Here is a 19,104-nt window from a genome sequence, read left to right on the forward strand (position 1 = left end):
AACTCAGCCAAACAGAATAAGCAAATGTTTAATTGATTTTTATTATTCTTTTGGTTTTGCACTTATACATATCTGCTGCAGTTATTTTCAATTTAAATGTTTTGTAAAATAAATAAATAAATAAAGGCCTGGGGGTATTAATTAGATGTCCCGCAGCTCTGTAGCGGGAAATTGCCATCCTTATTTGGCAACCCAGGCCACAGACACAATAAAGTTTAGTGGTAGACGCTCAAAGCCAGTAGGCGCAAAATCGTCTGGATGTGGAAGTTGTGGCTGGACTTACTTTGAGGAGTTCTTATTCACAGAGAAAACAACGCAAACAACGTGGATTTTGTGGATATTTACCAACATGAAGATGGACTTTAGACGCAGTGCGTGCACAGAGTGTTTAAAGTGAAGACACGCGCTTTGCTGCACTGATGCGCTGCTGTCCTCTGGATGTTTGATCGCCTCGGGTTGGGATAGTGACAGACAGCACTGCTCCCGTGGGGTTTTGAACCGACACCCAGCATCTACAGAGCGCCTTCCTCCCTGACCATGGCCGGGGAGACGGGGTCTCTAACGGGGGCAGCGCTCTTTCTCTTCCTCCTCCTCTTCACCACCACCGCACTGCTCGGAGAGGTGAGCGCGTTTGGAGACGAGGTGGAGGAGATGACCTGCGACCCCATCCGGATCAGCATGTGCCAGGGTCTGGGCTACAACGTCACCAAGATGCCCAACCTGGTGGGAAACGTGCTGCAGTCGGACGCAGAGCTGCAGCTGACCACCTTCACCCCGCTCATCCAGTACGGCTGCTCCAGTCAGCTCAAGGTACCAGTGTGTGCACAGTGGAGACAGCCTACCATGGGCAAACCCAGCACAGTTTGTGTCAATAAAATACATTCATAGATTATATACCAACTGTGAGCTACTTCATAGGTACAGTTTGTGTTCATATGTGTGTAAAGATTAATAGATTGTAATAGTAGACTATAGTTCTTGACTGGTCAGCAGATTTGTAAAGAATACTGATGTATTCTACTCAAGTAGAAGTACTGTAACTTGATTTAAAAAAATTGTACAAGTAAGTCATACATAAAACACCCAAGTACAAGTAAATGAAGCTCAATTAAATAGTACTAAAAGTAAAAGTTACTAGTTACTTTCACTGTTAGTGTTTACAGTAAACGTCATGTTGAAACTTAAAAAGGAAGAAAACAAATTTTGCACAATTGGAACTTAATTTATTTTCCACAAAGGCATCTGTATAAAATAAGAGGTTTGTCAAAAATGTACAATTCTTTTTATTTTTTTTATTATTTTTTTTAATAACACCAATGAATTTATTTCAAAATAAGAATGCTCAGGCTCTAAGTATAGCTACATGTATGAACTCTTAAAACAGTGCCATGTGGGTAACAACATAATAGGTAGAAGCCCCAACCTGAACTGAAGAAAATGGCTGGGTGGTAATCAGAAATGGTATGACTAAGAACATATGGTTATGTTGATAATAATATAGACCATGAAACAGAAATCACAAATAATAATAATAATAATAATAATGTACTCAGTCACGGTTGGGTGTGGAAATGTAATGAGTTGTTTTGCTTTTTTTAAAAAACCTACGTAAGTACAAGTATAATTACTGATTTAGAAATACACTAAAATAAGTACAAGTTTCTATGAAATGAACATAATTACAGTAATTTGACTCGAGTACTTGTAATTCATCGCTTCATCACCTCTGATCAAATAAAGCACGGCACTGGATGATCAGGATGGATCAGGTTAGTAAGGGGTCCTGCTGTGTCTCTGCACATGGTCCATTTCCTTCTTCAGCTCCAGCTGAATAATCCTCACTACCACTGTATCACATACTGTAACTGTCCTCAACAATGGTGCCCTCAGTGGTCCTAAACAAAATGCTGCTTGTTTGACTCGTGAGAAAGGCTTGATTAGACTCATTATGTCTCCCTGGCATTTTACTGTAGATTATATTTAGAAAGAAGAAAAGGCTTTTCAGATCAAATCAGTGCGAGTGACGAGCCATGGTTCTTAAATTAGGCCTACGCTGTTTTTTATTTAGCTTTACGGACACATGCATCAGAGTAGTCACAGGACACATCTTTATTCTGATGAAGTAGTAAGAAAATCTTCTTTTGGATTAGGTTTAGGGTAAGGTCACATGACCTAAACTGGCCAATGACTGACCTATCACTTGACCTAAACTGGCCAAATAGGGGCACTGCGTACAGATAGAATGTTGGTATATTGATACGGCAACTGTACAGATAGCCACTGCCTTTTTAATTAACTTTTTTTTTTTTTTTTTTTTTAATCTTAAGGTGATACGTCAATTTGTTTATTACTTTGGAGACATTTTTTGCAGAATAACAGTCAAAAGGTAACATAAAACTCAACTATTCTCGACACTCACTGTCATAAATGGCGTTGTAAAGTTAGCTCGACCAACTTTTTAATACACACACACACACAGAGGGAGAGAGGGGACAGGGGAGCCATATCTCCTAACATTTGCTCTAATGGGAGGCTTCCTGATGGAGTAACCTGAGCAGCTTCTAGCACTGCAGTGACAGCACTCGGGTTACAACGGGCCAGGGGAAAACACCCGGAATGTGTTACATTGGAGTCACAGGCTGGGCATGTGTATAGCCTGTGCCTGTGAGCAATATTAAAACCCCACCGAGTGTTTGTGATCCAATATATTTCTGCTTTTATAAACGTCACGAGCTGTCATGTCAAAGCAACCGTAAAGACTCACACGAGGTTTGTTAATTTGGAAACATTTGGAGTTTAATTTTACCATCCAATAAACTATAGCCAGAAATGGCTTGTGGTCAGTTTCATCATTCAGGGTTCTTTATTTGTGGAGAGAAACACGATGCTGTTGTGGGATTATCCGAATGTGCTGAATATGCAGAGCGTAGCACAGCCCAGATTGGGATCGCGGAAGGAACAACTGAGGTAAACGAGTATCCGTATCAGGAACATCCTTAATGTGAGGGACACAGTGGGTACAGTTACAGAAGATAAATCCTTTTTTGGTCCAACATGCATTTTTTTTTTTTTTCCCCTCTTTACAGCCCACAGCCCCATGTTTCCTTTTTGTAAGCAACTGAAACCTATTTTCTGCTTCAGTGTATTTATTTATTTATTTTTTTTATCATTAGTTTGGCACAATGTGCCACAGTGTTTTGACTGAAAATGCGTGAAGTCCCTTGAAATTGCAGTTTGCTGTAACCCCAGACGGCTTACTCTCACAGTTCCATCACCTCAGAAGTCCAAATGTGGCTCTTAATAGTTCTGTATCTTTATAACCTCGTCTAGGAAGTCTATTTCCAAACCACTGCCACTCAAAGAGAGCCTTTGATCAGGAGGGTTTTACTTCCACTCATGCCATCAGTGTTGTTAAGACCTTAGATTGTGTGTGTGACCGAGGAGAAGTTTAGCTATACATTTGTAAACAGTCTCGTCCTGAGTCAAGTTGCGGAAGTGGAAATCAAATAGAAGCAGTGGTGCAATGTGTTGAAAGGTGTTGCAGAATGATAAAAAGGTGTAGGTACTGAGAAGCAACATGAACCGTGCACAATGTATTTATTTACCCACTGTAATTCTGTTGTAATGCAATGAAACTTTGACCTAAAATGTAACTTTCGGCTGTGTTTTACCATTTTTTTTTTTATCAAGCAGTCAATTTTTTGTCTTTGTTTTACTAAAACAGTGTACAAGTAGGGAAGTCTATCACAAGCTAGTTTTCAGCATATCATCCCCTTTCTGCTGTCAAAATAGGACCTTTCTACCATGTTCACACGATTTCACACTCAACTCAACTTTATTTATACAGTGCAAATTACATCAAAGTCATCTCAGTGAGTTTAACAAAATAGAGTCCGTAGTAAGAAAGAGAACCCAACAGGATCCACATGAACAAGCATTTAGCGACAGTGGGAAGAAAAAACTCCCTCTCGCCAGCAGAACCAGGTTGAGAGGTGGCAGCCATGCGCTTTGATTGGTGGGGGTTAGTGAACAGAAGGGCAAACAGAATAGGATAGACGGATAGTCCATCCGAGTGTCCCAGACTAGTTGAGCATACACTTTAAATTAGATATGGGAAACTGGCAGCCCTCTGCACAAAATGACTCCATAAGTGCAGAATGACCAAAAAATACACACAAGAAGAACAAAAATTGTCCAAAAATACATACAATTAGAGAAATATACATAAAATGACAACAAAAACATGCAAAATTACTCAAAAAACACATATACTGAGAAAAATATAGATACAAAATGACAGTACAAACACTCATAATTACTCCAAAAACAAATTAAATGGAGAAAAGTATACAAACTATTAGCAAAATTACAAAAAAATTGAAATTTACTTTGAAAACGACATCAAAACTGTACACAAAACAACAAAAATATACAAATACGCAAGCAGAGACTCGTTATACACAGACCCTTTGTTGTTTCCTGTGTTAATGCTCATATTAGTGAATGTTGATAATGTGACCCTCGGATCAGACGTTTTTGTGGCCCACGCTGATGAAAGAGTAACTGAACCCCTGCTTTTTGCTGACCTGCCACTAGGAGGGAAATTCAAAAAAATGTCTTGATTATGGGCATTACTGTTGTAGCAGTAAGACATGACCACTCAGGAAGCGCTGCACTGTGCGCAGAGACGGACCGTAATACACAAAATGATGTGTCTGTAGACACACACACATAACGAGTTCATAAGCTGAGATTTGTCATTACAACCACAAGCACACACAATCACAACGTGAAGCTCACACAGCCTTACAGACACCACTCATGCTCTCCCACCACCTCACGCACACAGCGATAAGACGTACACACACGTCCATGCACACACAGAGACAGACGGGAATACACACATGGCATAAATGTGTCTATAAATACATACATAGGTTGATGAACCCTCTGATTAGACCAGAATCTGCTCTTTATAGAAGCACACAGTCAAAAACATCATCACTACTGTGGGCTGTTTCACACAGAACACAGTGGACTTCCTCATTAGGGCTGTGATTGGAGGAAACCCTCCTCTATCCTGTCATTTTTTATAGGAAGGGCGGGGCCAACAGTGAAAGTTGATGACACAGGGGAATCTAAAGAATCTGTTTCAGCCAATAGCAAAATTCAATTGTAATAGCCGGCGTTCAACCCTTAGTGGCCAGTAACTCTGACATTTTACAACTAAATATGCAAAATTACAATACTTTTACTAAAATGTGAAGAGTGGGACGAGGATTAATAAACAGCACTACTTAATACCCAAATACATATGTATTCAGCAGAGAGAAGTGGGTTTGGGGTTTAGTTAGTCTTTAAAGTTGCCCATTTCTGCTCTAAATACATCACACCCATCACATTCTCATTAATGTTTCCCTAACAATGATTATGGTTCCAAAGCAGCTCATGGAATAATTTCTTGGCTATAGTAGCTGGAAAAGTTAAATTCCCCAACATTTTAAAGAATTTATCTTCAAAGTTCACCTTTCTATTCACTGATGTTAAGCTCTGTTGCCAAACACCATATTGTAGGTTGTAATCAATACATTTTATAAAACGTTGAAATTCATGGTGGGGTTATATTTGGGTACCTCAGACTCAGCAATGTTTTCATTGCGGATTTTAACATAAGACAACATTTATTTTTTGCCAATTGTGTTAAACCTGTTTCTGTTTTTTTTTTTCTCTAGTTCTTCCTATGTTCGGTTTACGTGCCGATGTGCACGGACAAGGTTCCCATCCCCATCGGCCCTTGTGGAAGCATGTGTCTCTCAGTGAAGAGAAAATGTCTCCCAGTGCTCCATGAATTTGGCTTCATTTGGCCAGAGGTATGTGTATCATCATTCTTTGATTTCATTGTTTTGCTACTAAATAGATATAAAAATGTATAAATAAACCTTTTGAAGTGGTTTTATTTGGATTATTTAAGAAATCTCACTGCATCCAGAGTGAAAATTAAAAATTACACAACTGCTCTAGGTGCTCAACTGCAGCCTCTTCCCACCTCAAAATGACCACAACCACATGTGCATGGAGGGTCCAGGTGACGAGGACACGCCCTATGTACCTGTCCGACATCCGCCGCACCAGGAGGAGTGCCAGGCCCTCGGCTCTGAGCCCGACCAGTACACCTGGCTCAAACAGACTGAAAGCTGCACCCTCCAGTGCGGATACGACAGTGGGCTCTACCGCCGCGGGGCCAAAGTCTTCACGGACGCGTGGATGGCCGTGTGGGCCGCTCTCTGCTTCATATCTACCACGCTGACCGTCCTGACGTTTCTGTTGGACTCCCAGCGTTTTTCCTACCCAGAGAGGCCCATCATTTTCCTCTCAATGTGTTGCAACCTGTACAGCGTCGCCTACCTGGTGAGATGTTTGCTCCAACCTTGGCAGCAATCATACCTTAATCATACTTAAAGAATTTCTCCTGACGTGCCACTAGGAGGGAAATTCAAAAAATGATTATAGGCGGGGCTCCTGGAGCAGTTAAGACACGCCCAGCCAAGATACTATAAAATCTCCAATGAACAATCTGTGCTATGTTAACAAGCTACTCATTACTCATTATACCTCTCTCAATCCAACCTACTCACCAATGATTGCAGAGTCCGCATGTGCTAGTATTTATAGGAGGGGCGGAGCCAACGGTTGTGATCCGTGATGTCACCATATTTACATATATGGTTATGGTTATATATGATTTACATATTTACAACAAAACATACCAAATTAAAACACTTGGACTAGGACCAATCAACAACACTACTTCATACCCAAATACATTTCTTTTCAGCAGGAAAAAGTGGTTTTAAGGAGTAGTTGCACTTCAGAAACAACACTTACTTTGTCATGTTTGTCCCGTGTTTTAAATAACTTCAGGTGGAATGTAAATTTAGTAGCATAATCTCTTCACTGTCCTCTCAATCCAACCTACTCACCACAGATTGTAGAGCCCTCAGGTGCTAGTTTTTATAAGCACTGTTCGCTCCGCCCTAATATGAAAATATTGTGTGATTAATTAATTCTGCTCTGTGATTAATCAATCTGATTAATCTGTTTTTAATCTCACCTAAAAATTGCTGAGAAATGCCCTCAAGTTGAGGTATTTTCATTTTGATTATTGATTACATTATTGCGGCAGATTGAAACATTGATATATAACAATGTGTCTTTATAAAGTCATTTATTGATTTTAACAGACATGTAGACATTTCCATTCCTTTGTATATGACACTAGTCTAAAGGGCTGCTGACAACTTAAGTTTAGACCAGTGGTTCCATTTTTCCATAAACTAACAGTACTATTGATTAATAAAATATTATATTTTCTTGTAGTTTTTTGAAACAGGATTAATTTTTTGCTCTATAGAGGTCATTTTATCACACTTCTGACAATAGGAGACAATAATTAGCTACATTTTACAAAGGAGACTGTATTTACTTACTATTTAAGTAACCACATGAAAGTGCATTTTTTAAAATAATATCCACTTTAAATTACACTCAATGTTTTGAATTTGGAGATTAATCCTTAGGGAACCAATGTTGGAGGCACAGTTAGGGGTTTAGGGGAGTCTGTTGTTAAACAAACGAAAAAGTGTATGAAACTATGGAGAGGATATTAATGATATGAAGGGGGTACACATGGTTTGACAAAAATGCAAAGAGGGTACACTGGACAAAAGATTGGGAACCACTGGTTAAAACTATCAGGGAAAATGTTGATGTGGACTTTATCTCTAAATAATAGAAAATACTAATGAACTAAAACACCAGGTTCATACGTAGTGCTATAAGTTAGCACATCATAAACGCTAAGAACACTTATGATCAATACAATTATTGAACACTGAACTTGTTGCTTTTTCTCTCCTTCAGATAATATATAATAAATGAAACAGACCCATCAATCACAGTGCTGTAAATTAGAACATCAAAAATAACATTGTTCATCACAAAATAGAGTACTGTAATAACATCAAGTAATCACTTCTAGTAGTAGTAGCCCCGCCCACATCTTCTACCACTGAGAGTGGTCGACTATCCACTACAATCATTTATCCACTGATTTTGTTCATTTGTCACTTATGAATTTATTTATTTAGTCTCTGAACCCTGTTATCTTGTCCAGTGTGTCCTAACCACTCGGTCTCATGTAGCGTCCGAAGGACCGCTGTCCGTGCTAGCTGCTACATAGTTAGCATTGAGTGTGTGCACAATTTGCACACAACCAAGCTTTAGTTTTCCATCCACTTTTTAGTTTTAGGTTTTTTTTAAATAAAGTTAACGCGCACAATGACTTCTCCTCTGGTTCTACTGTTGCATTAGTGTTGTGGGTATACCGGAAACACGTGCAATTAGAGAGGTTCCGCGCTGTTTGGGGTGCAAGAAAAAGAAGCGGCCTTAATTTCTTTTAGTGTTTTTTCTTGTAGTTAATTAATCGCAATTAATGCATTAAAGTGACAGCCCTACCCAAAACATCACATGATCTTGTTCTCAGCCAATAGCAAAAATCAATTGTAATAGCCGGGTTTCAACCCATAGAGGGCAGTCACTCTGACATTTTACAACAAAATATGCCTTAAATTGTTTTTGCATTACAGTTCTACATAATTCAGCCACATCTCATTAATGTTTGACGTGTTTTTCCCCAGGTACGCCTGACTCTAGGGAGGGAACGTGTTTCCTGTGACCTGGATGCGACCGCAGTACCAATCCTGGTACAAGAAGGTTTAAAGAGCACCGGCTGTGCTATTGTCTTCCTTCTGCTATACTTTTTTGGCATGGCCTCCTCATTATGGTCAGTTGGTCACACACACACACACACACACATACTTGCACATACACACTTCTATTTCCTTTGTCAATTCTTTATCTCTTTGCTCCGGTTTTGACCAATCTCAACAGCTCTTGTCAGTGAATCCTAGTGGAACAATTGAAGCATCCTGTTTTTAAAGAAAGTCTACATTCTACTTACATGTGCAATAGTTGGGTTTAAATCAGCGCACACACACGAGAGAGATAAATGTGTCAACGCTCCACCTCCGTGTCACACTGAGGGTTTAGTGGAAAACATCCTGCTTTGACAGCTCTTTATTCTTCCTTTTCTCTCAACTGTGACTTTGCTTTTTGTTCTCCCTTCAGTATGTTGGAAAGCACCTAAACAGGACTGCTTCTATTCTTAAAATGTAATTCACTGTGTAACAAATTACTAACTGCAGACACACACACTTATTCGATGGATACGCAACAAAATGACCTCATCTGTGAGGAAATCTTGAACAGTTTAATCACACCATACAAAGTAAAGTGGGATCTATTAAGAAAAAAGGCAAAGTTATGACTCTGCCTTTTAAATGTGTAAACGCTACACAAAATACAATACTTTAGGTGCATCTATGGTGAATTGCTGCCCTCTGCTGTTTACTCGTGTGATTTCAGGGCATGATTTAAACACGAAAACATGCGTAGCTGCCATACAAAATAGAAGTTGTCCTAGCAGTTGTCAGTGTGTACAAATCATGTATTTTTTTTTTTCAAACAAATGTTTTAGTCCATAAGGTACATATTTGAGCAATGGATGATAAACAGTTAACAGTTGGTATGAAGTTGCATACTATATTATCAATATGTGAATATGCATTTTTAAACAACTGACTCTTAAGTTTTTAAAAAAAAAAAAAAAAAAAAAAAAAAAGTTTTCTAGGTCGTAAAAGTGTATTTACAAGCCACAGAGAAGCCACTTAAAGCAATATACTATAAGTAGTCTAATTAGTGGAGAATGGAGCTTCTTAGGCAGAGCTGGGTTGCCAGGTTTGGTCGTGTTTCCTCGCAGTTGGGTTTCTTCTGAACATGTTGGGCTGCAAAGCATTTCTATTGGGTTTGACGCCATGTTTGTGCTTAAAATTGTCAGTCAGATCTGGCAACGCGCCGGCAGAGCTTTACGCAAGCTGCATATTGTTTATTACCCGGATTTTATTCAGATGCTTAAGGTTTTTATTTTTGCACATGCTCTGTCGATATCTTGGACTACCAGTACTTGTTTACCGGACACGTTTTCAAGATTCATTATAAATGTTATGTTTATTTCCAAGCAAATCTATAAAAAAAAAAGTATAGCAAGTTTTGTGAGGCACAGCAAAATGCGATACAATAAGACCAAATTAGGACAGGATTCTGGGTAAATTATGCCCTGGGTTTGGTTTTCCTTTTACTGTTTTAATACCCACAGGCCAGGGTGGACCCTAACCAGGGCCCCGAAAGCCTTATGTTTAAAACCCCTGTTCTCTAAATATGTTGATCAATGTAATTCTGAATTTTCATCTGTTAAGGATTCTGCTTCTGAACATATTGTTTTCTGCAACTTCTGCAAGTTTGTCACAAATCAATTCTTCCAAAAAACACTTTAGCAGCCGAAAGTAATTTTTTGAAGAGTTATGAATGCGATTGCACATATCATCAATGCGTAAAACCCAATCGGCCTGTTTTAAAGGGACCGTGTTACACTAAATCAACTTTTTTCTGGTTGAAACATCATAAAAGTACTATTTGGGTTTCATACACATACATGACTCGTTCCCACTTTGATGACGAATTTGACGCGACACTGAGCTGGAGAAGCCGCGCCTCCAGGAAGCTCTCTGCAGTGATTGACATGTAATCAGACACGCCCACAAAGGTGAGCATTTCAGCTTGGCTATGGAGTGGGTAGGAGGAGGGCGGGCCGTCCTCAGGAGGAAGTCAGTGTCCCGTCTATAAACACACCCACTCATGAATATGCATAAGTAGGACGCAAATCAGCTCGTTTGTGTAGAGTTTCTCAGAAAGTGACTTTTCAGAGGCTAAAACTCTGATAAACAGGCAAGTTTGGGAAAATTCTTCAAACAAATGGAGATGGGTGAAAAATAACATGACATGGGACCTTTAAATAATGTTCACGTATCAACATTTTTCCGGGTGTCTATACTTCCGGACTATGATTGCAACTTCCTGTGTGACAAACCAAAGAAATACACAAGATAGAAATAAAGAAGCTTTTTTAGTTTAGCATGGCCTCAAATTTTTCAAACCAAATGCTTCATGTTCTGGTCTTTCATAACTAGGGTCCTGGATAGATGCTACGTAAACATGTGATCATCACAAAACGTGAACTCAGGTTTCCTGTAACATTGCGCAATGTGTGTCTCTGACCGTAACTGTGGCTATGATTTCGGCAGAAGTAGCAGTTAGTGATTGGCTCGCCAAGTGACGACCAGTCCTTCTCAAAAACAAAGAATTCCAGTTCACTATTTTTGCTTGTTTTACAAAAACATATTCAATGAATACATAACACAATAAGAAATATATTGCACTAGAACTGCAAACTTTGCACCGAGATATTCTAGTTTTTATAGTCTGTTCTAACTTTTATTTTATTTGAATTTATTCTTATTTCCTAATTGTTATAACTCCATCGCCTTAAGATGTTTGCTTTTACTTATTGTACATAAGATACCTCTTTTTACTATTTAACTGTCTGCACATTTCTTGTCTATTCTGCACACCCTGAGTGATCTTACTGAATGCCAAATGTAACAAGTAAATTTCTCCATTGTGAGATCAATAAAGGATTATCTTATCTTATGTTCATGTAACAATAAGAATTATGAGAAATTGTCATTGGTTGATGATAGCAACCTATATCCAGGGCTCTTATTGTGAAAGACAAGAAGGAGAATTCATGTATACGCTGCAAGTGACAATGTCTATGAGTGTTGCTTCACTTGTTAAACTTAACATAGCATGTTTTAATGTTTAATGAATAACTTATCAGAATCTAATAATAATGATAGATATAAAGGATAGATAGAGGATCAGAAAAAAAGGATAAATTATTATTATTTTTTTATGTTGTTATAGTTATATTTACCAAACCATAAGTGTCACCAATGTTGTGGGATTTTGTGGAGCCATAAATGAGAAGTCAGATGCACGCAGGGTTTTCTTGTCAAAGACTCCAAATGTTTCACAATAGGAATCCACGCGTCTGCTGCTCCCTCACAGATCTAAGAGTGTAAAGCTGCTGATAACAGACACCCAAACATGCTGAAGTCACTACATGTCGTGCAAAGAGCTTGGGTAGGTGTTAGTAAGTGTACTGGAGCTACTGGTCACCATCACTTGTGAGCATTAAGTACCGTGGTATCACCAGAATGAAAGGGCTTCATTTTCCTTAAAATGTATTTTATGTAGAAGTGTAGTTTTTAATTACCCACTTCTTCTGCTAACACATGGGAAGTTCAGACCATATTGGTAGAACAAGATGGATGTGGATTTCCAAATTTTGGCATTTTAACACAACTTAATGACTGAAATCAAAGGATGCCATTGTTGAACACAGTCAGAAACAGGATATATTTACATGTAAACGCTAACAAATTGACTTTCTAGAAATCACATCATCACATACACTGCTTGTTTTCTTCATTCCTATTATTAGTACTAGTCAGGGTTGGGGTAATTTATAAATGTAATCGCGTAATTGATAATTAATTACAATTATGGCGTAATTGTAATTTTAAAAATCTGTTGCTGTCGTAATAAAATTGTAATTGAGTTCAGATAATTGACATCGCAATTGTCATGAAAATTCTATAAAAATTGTCAATTATAATTTAACACACAACTGGGGAACCATGTTACAGTTCTATACATATGTAGTTAACAATTATTAAAATATATTGCATATCAAGCTTTCCCACATTTTACCATTTAAAACATTTTTAGGGGTATATTGTCACAAAACAGGCTCAGACGCCCACACCAAAAATATTAATACCTATATATTCTTTGATTAGGAAGCCTAACAAGGTAACCAATAGATAGGAAAGAAATCAGATGATAGATATTTTTTTTAGTGTATTTTACAGCTGATTTAGGACCCGTTATCATAAGAGATGCTAACAGAAAGCTAACACAAGAGGAAGGTTAACTTTTATTAGGTTATTTATTTCAGGCTCAGTAATTGCGTTTAATTGTGTTTGAACTTTATTAATTAAGAACGTAATTGTATTTGACTATCTGAGAATAAAAAATAAAAAAAAAACAAAATGCTGGTTGCTGTAATTGTAATTGAACATTGGTAATTGAAAATGTCATGTAACTGAAAAATGTAATTGACCCCAACCCTGGTAGTGGTATTATTAGTAGAAAGATTTCCACTACTGCCATTTTACTTCAACCACAAACAGTGCAAAGCAGTTATTACATCTGATTCCAATCTTTTTTTGAGACAAGTTTTTCTTGTTTGGTCATTTTTCACCCATGTCACTGTATTAAAATATATCAGTGAACAATGAAATTCCATGATGTTGTTGTGAAACGTTGCCAAAGCAAAGACATTCCTACTACGTGCTCTCCTTATCATACACAAACACTTTCCACAATCTTTTGTAACTGTCTACTTCCTGCTGTCTCTTCCAGGTGGGTGATCCTGACCCTCACTTGGTTCTTGGCTGCTGGGTTAAAGTGGGGTCATGAGGCCATTGAAATGCACAGCTCCTATTTCCACATAGCCGCCTGGGCCATACCAGCTGTCAAAACCATCGTCATCCTCATCATGAGACTGGTAGACGCAGATGACCTGACTGGGCTTTGCTACGTTGGCAATCAGCAACAGGAAGCTCTCACGGGCTTTGTAGTAGCACCACTGGCCACATACCTCCTCATAGGTAAACACGGTCATTCCTTGTGCATAAATACACCCTGGTGTTTATCGTGTTTTCGCCATTTGGCAGCATTAGTGTTTTTTCATTCAACCAAGTTGCATATACAGATTTAGTCATTCATGAATTTTAAAAAAAAAAGGTCTTAATAAAAATGTCTTAAATCAATGTGTTAAAATTTTACGCATTAAAGTATGATTTCATGATTGTAATTAGTCTCATGTTTCAAAATAAATGGTAACATTCGTAACATCGCACAATCACGACAGCGGAACAAACTACAAAACAGTGACATAGTTTTAGCGGGACTCTGCAGATGCGCGTCATGCTTGTAGCTAGGGCTGGGTATCGCCAGGTACCTTGCGATACAAAATATCACAATATTTTTTTGCCCGCGATAACGATGATCTGACGATACGGCGGTAATCGATACTGCGATTATATCGCAGGTAATTTCATCGGCGATACATCATGATATTTGTGTCATTTAAGAAATTCAAGAATTTATCTACTGCACTGAATCCATTTAACAGAAATTACAAAACATGGTCAGTCAATTTCACATGAATGACAGCCAAGTGTATACAGCACAGTGGCTCTTCTGAACACACACTGACCACAACTAGTCACATGTCCTTGTGTTATGTTCAAGTCTTTAAGGAACGACAAAATAATGCTTCACCAAAATATTGTTCATGATGTTTGTGCAAATTAACTTTGAATCATTAAAAACTAAATTAATGAAGATTTTTTGTTTTTTTTAAATAAATAAATATCGATGTTTGGCTCCAGTGAATCGATAACGCATCACTCGAGGAAACATCGCGATATATCGTTGTATTGAGGTATTGTCACACTCCTACTTGTAGCAACTTTCAACAACAGTAAAATTTAACAAAAATTGTCTGTCCAACGAAGATTTTTTTTATTTTTGTTGTTGTTTCATAGATTTCAGGCTATTTTTGTAGTCACCTCGTGTGTTTTGAGTGATTTTGATTATTTTAGTCTGTTTTTATTTATTGTGTATTTATGTAATTTTGTGTGTTTTTGTGTGTTTACTTTGGGCACCACTTGTTGCACATCTGCATTAGACACTGGAAAAATATAACCCTTACCGTATGTAACTGATGTGGCATTTTTTCCCCCTTTAATTTACCGTGACGGTGGTCTTAAATGGCATTTAAAAGTCTTAAAAAGTCTTGAATTTAATTTGACTGAAGCTGTAGGAATCCTGTTAACATTTTTTTTTTTGCATTTTTCCACCCATAAACTACCTGAGATTTCTTCATTTGTTCATCAAACTTTAGAAAAATTTTGACAAACAATGTTGTCTTTATTTTAATTCCTTTATCATTGTGTATTTTTTAGTTTTTACGACTGTTTCTGACAGCTGTTTTCTTCTGGCCCTTCAGGGACACTGTTCATCTGCGCTGGCCTTGTGGCTCTTTTTAAGATCCGCTCTAATCTCCAGAAAGACGGTGCCAAAACGGACAAGCTGGAGCGTTTAATGGTGAAGATCGGCGTGTTTTCCGTTCTCTACACTGTTCCGGCCTCCACCGTCATCGGCTGTTATCTCTACCAGCTTTCTCACTGGGGGGAGTTCAAAGCCAGCACCAGGGACTCGTTTGTGGCATCTGAGATGCTCCGAATTTTCATGTCACTGCTTGTGGGTATCACGTCAGGCATGTGGATCTGGTCGGCAAAAACTCTCCACACCTGGCAGCGCTGCTCTGCCCGTCTGCTCCGGGACAGCAGGGCAGGCCGAGGTGGCAAGAGGGAACCAGGCGAGGGCTGGATTAAACCGGGGAAGGGTAATGAGACGGTAGTATGAAGAAAAAGAAAGGGCCGAATGGACCTGACTTCTTGCTTCTCCCTCCGCATGAACTCAACAAGTAGAGGAAAGTTTAAAGATTCAAGAGAAGAGAGGGAGAATATAAAAAGCCACTGAATGTGACAAAAAAAACTCCTAGTCAGTCCCCAGTTCTGTGCCCCATACATGGTTTTTTACGAAGAAGAGGACTGAGTCGCATAAACGTAGCAACCTGAACTTCTACCTCTGTTTGATGTCATTTGCCTATAAAAGAGAAAGCAGGAACACGACAGAAAAGCAAAAAACAGGAGCACGGTTGATGCAGACACAAGCTGTGTAGCATCACACTCTCTCTCTTTGGCCCAGAGTTCCCAGCAGATGAGACTGGAAACGCCTGCCTTTGATGTTTTAAGGTCCTTTAAAGCATTCAAATTAAACACTGGAGCAGATATAGTAAGCGCGGTGGCTGAAGTTTCCCAAAAGCATGTGACACTTTGACATTCAACCTAAAACTGAACTAGCCAACAAACCAGAACAATTGTCATGAAATAATGCATTATTACCTTTAATCTGCAGTTTGTTTACATTTAGATAACACTATTATACCTTGCTCCAAACATTTTGGGAAACCAGCTCTAAGCTATAGTAATGCACTATTATTCTGTATTATGTGAAGTGTCCAGGCAGCGTTTGTAAGACTGGGAGCAGACCAGACAACAACACCTTTAAGTTTGTCATGATGCATGATGGGAAACAGGAAATATAGGCTTCTGTTTTATGCTTTAGCATCAAGTGAATCGTAATGATCTGCACAGTTCTACAAGCAGTTGCGTAACATATTTGCTTTTGTTAACGTGCAAGAATTGGTAAATTATATTTTGTACCATCTATCCTTAAGTGTCTTTATAAACAAACCATCATAGTGTTACAACTAAGTGGTGTTCCAGACACATTGACCCTGCAGCAAGGTGCAAAAACTAGGGATGTCCCGATACTTTTTCACTTCCGATACGATGCTGATATTGCAGCCTTGAGTATTTGTCGATATCGATGCAATGCGATATCAGCACGAATCATACCGACTTTTATTACTTTTTTTGTGATGTGAAATGTTAGAAAAGGCTTGATCAAGTGATGTTACTCAAACAGAGAGCAATAGTCAGCAATTCAAGTTCACTTCAGTTATTTTTTATTGTCAGTATATGGTGGGAACAACTGAGGGCGGAGACAAAAACAACAAAAACTTATCGGAACGCTAATATCAAAGATCATAGATGCAGTCCAATATAATCTGATATTCGTTTTCTGGCTGATATTGGACCGATATCAATATCGGATCGGGACACCCCTAGCAAAAACTAAGAGCTAAAAGCAACGCAATCAGTGCCAACTTGTGCAAGATTCAGGGTTTGGGTCAATTACATTTTTTAATTACAATTACGTCTACAATAATCCATGTTCAATTACATTTCAAGTATGATTACGGTGACTGGTTTTTTTTTCCAATTACAATTAGAATGATTATTATTCCCCTGAAATTCAATTACAATTATGTTCTCAATTATTAAAGTTCACAAGATCACAATTACTGAGCCTGAAATAAATAACCCCATAAAACATGTTTATGCCTTATGATACGTTATGATAGCCTTATCTAAAAAAAAAAAACATTATCTGATGTATTATTTTATTATCTGAGCTCAATTACAAATTAACTATAATTACAATAACAACAGATTTTTTCAAATACAATTACAATTATAATTATGTCATTATTGTAATTAATTATCAATTTCACAATTACAATTATAAATGAGCCCAACCCTGGTAAGATTTGTAGCTGTTAAATTACAAAATCCAGATATCAGATGTGGTTTTGTTTCACTAATTCTCTCAGTACTTCATTGACAAATGCATTCGGACCCGTTTCCATCTCACGGCTCATCTGTGAATCATGATCTCATTTGTTACAACACTCGATCAGCCAAACTTGAGTTTTCTGCTTTTCTTTTAACCCCAACCCTGCATGTATTCATTTTAAGTCATTGCAGAAACATCATGGATGACTTGGGTGTCTGAGACATTGTGTCTGTCTTGTTCACTGTCTTCTGTCTCTTGCTTCTTCTTCTTCTTTTTTTTTTTTTTTAACTCAATCATGCATCAAGACTCTTTTTTTTTTTTTTTCCCAAGACAATCAAATTTGTAATGAAATCCGAAACATCCATTATTTTTAAGAATAGATGTTTTTCTTCTACAATTGTTCAAAAATCATCATCATCTTTTAGCATTTTGAATATTGATGTTTCTCAAATCTACTTTCAGTTACAAAGTCTTTCTTGTCTCCTGCCTAAATGGCTCACAACTACCTTAAATTTGTTTGACAATCTTAGCAAAGCTCTTGTTATATAATATGCGAGAGCCACATTTATGCCGTCTACATTTGAGTAGAAAGTCAATACTCTTGATTGGAGTAAATGAAATGTAGAAAATCTTGGCAGTGGTCTCACTCAAACCTCCACACCTATGATGTAGTTTGTTGTTTTTGATTGAAGCTGGAGGGGGACAATGCTTGTTTCTTCTAAATGTGTTTAAATCTGCCGTGCGTTCATGTGCTGAGGGAGGCTTTTGTGGTTCTGGTGAAACCTTGAACCGTGAAAAAAGGGGAACATTCTATCCCAGCATATCTTGGCACAGCGAGCACATTTCCAAAAGTCCTGTAAACATTACATTCACTTAAAGTGAATTAAATTAACCACTGACCAGCTCCCCCTGAACTAATGTAGTTTCCCCTCTTTAAACCGTCTGCACTCCCATGAGCCCACTGAGCCTCCGGTGACATTTCTGTGCCGTGAAACATGAGAACCATGGACAATGCTTAGTGAAGACTGGGAACCACTGATGATGCAGTTTTGTGATATAGCTTTTTGTTTTGGTTTTTTAAAGGACTGAGATAAGAATCACAGCTCAAGTTAGTTTACCTATGATGGCCTTTGCTTTTAAAGTCTAAACTGCTCCTTTTGTGTATAAAAAAATAAAAGAAGTTAGATTTGTTATAAAAGATTTCTAATTTATCCTTGTAAAAAGTGAGAAATTGTAAAACTTGTTTGTTATTTAATAAGTAAACTTTTGTATCAGAAGATCATGAATAAAAACTTTTTGGTTTCCAACATGTTGCAATGTTTATCTCTTTCTGCCATCATGGGTGTGTCTGTGTGTGTGTGACATTTAACCATCATTGGTATCTGTCCACAATATTGCTTGGATTTCTTTGTAGCTAATTTTGTTATATTAGAAAAGTTAAATGTACGTGTTTTTTTTTGTTTTGTTTTTTTTAGCTTGATTCTGGCTAAAATGTGTTGTTTATTCATTAATCTTCCATCTTGTTGATTTCAGGGGTCTGCTTGTGGGTATCGAGCTCTTAATGGGCGCTAGGTGAGGGTACACCCTGTACAGGGTGTCAGATCAGATCATACAGATAAACACTCCAGTACATACATGTTTTTGGAAGGGGAGAACATGCAAACTCCCCACAGGAGTTTGCATGTTTGC

At 38.0% G+C, this 19,104-nt stretch overlaps 1 protein-coding gene across 1 annotated transcript; it reads left to right on the forward strand.

Annotated features, from left to right (window-relative positions):
- Nucleotides 1-253: 253 nt before the first annotated feature.
- Nucleotides 254-16,640, forward strand: fzd4 (frizzled class receptor 4). Its single transcript, XM_028465438.1, has 6 exons — nucleotides 254-810; nucleotides 5,733-5,870; nucleotides 6,022-6,408; nucleotides 8,697-8,842; nucleotides 13,504-13,751; nucleotides 15,158-16,640. The coding sequence occupies exons 1-6, from the start codon at nucleotides 538-540 to the stop codon at nucleotides 15,574-15,576; spliced, it is 1,611 nt and encodes a 536-aa protein (XP_028321239.1). The 5' UTR covers nucleotides 254-537; the 3' UTR covers nucleotides 15,577-16,640.
- Nucleotides 16,641-19,104: the final 2,464 nt, after the last annotated feature.

This window comes from Gouania willdenowi, chromosome 13 (assembly GCF_900634775.1).
Source record: "Gouania willdenowi chromosome 13, fGouWil2.1, whole genome shotgun sequence".
NCBI classification, from domain to species: Eukaryota; Metazoa; Chordata; class Actinopteri; order Blenniiformes; family Gobiesocidae; genus Gouania; species Gouania willdenowi.

Coding starts and splice junctions, on each gene's coding strand:
- fzd4 (XM_028465438.1), top strand. CDS start 538: ATGGCCGGGGAGACGGGGTCTCTAACGGGGGCAGCGCTCTTTCTCTTC. Junction 5,871..6,021: donor TTGGCTTCATTTGGCCAGAG/GTATGTGTATCA, acceptor CAACTGCTCTAG/GTGCTCAACTGCAGCCTCTT. Junction 8,843..13,503: donor GGCATGGCCTCCTCATTATG/GTCAGTTGGTCA, acceptor TGTCTCTTCCAG/GTGGGTGATCCTGACCCTCA.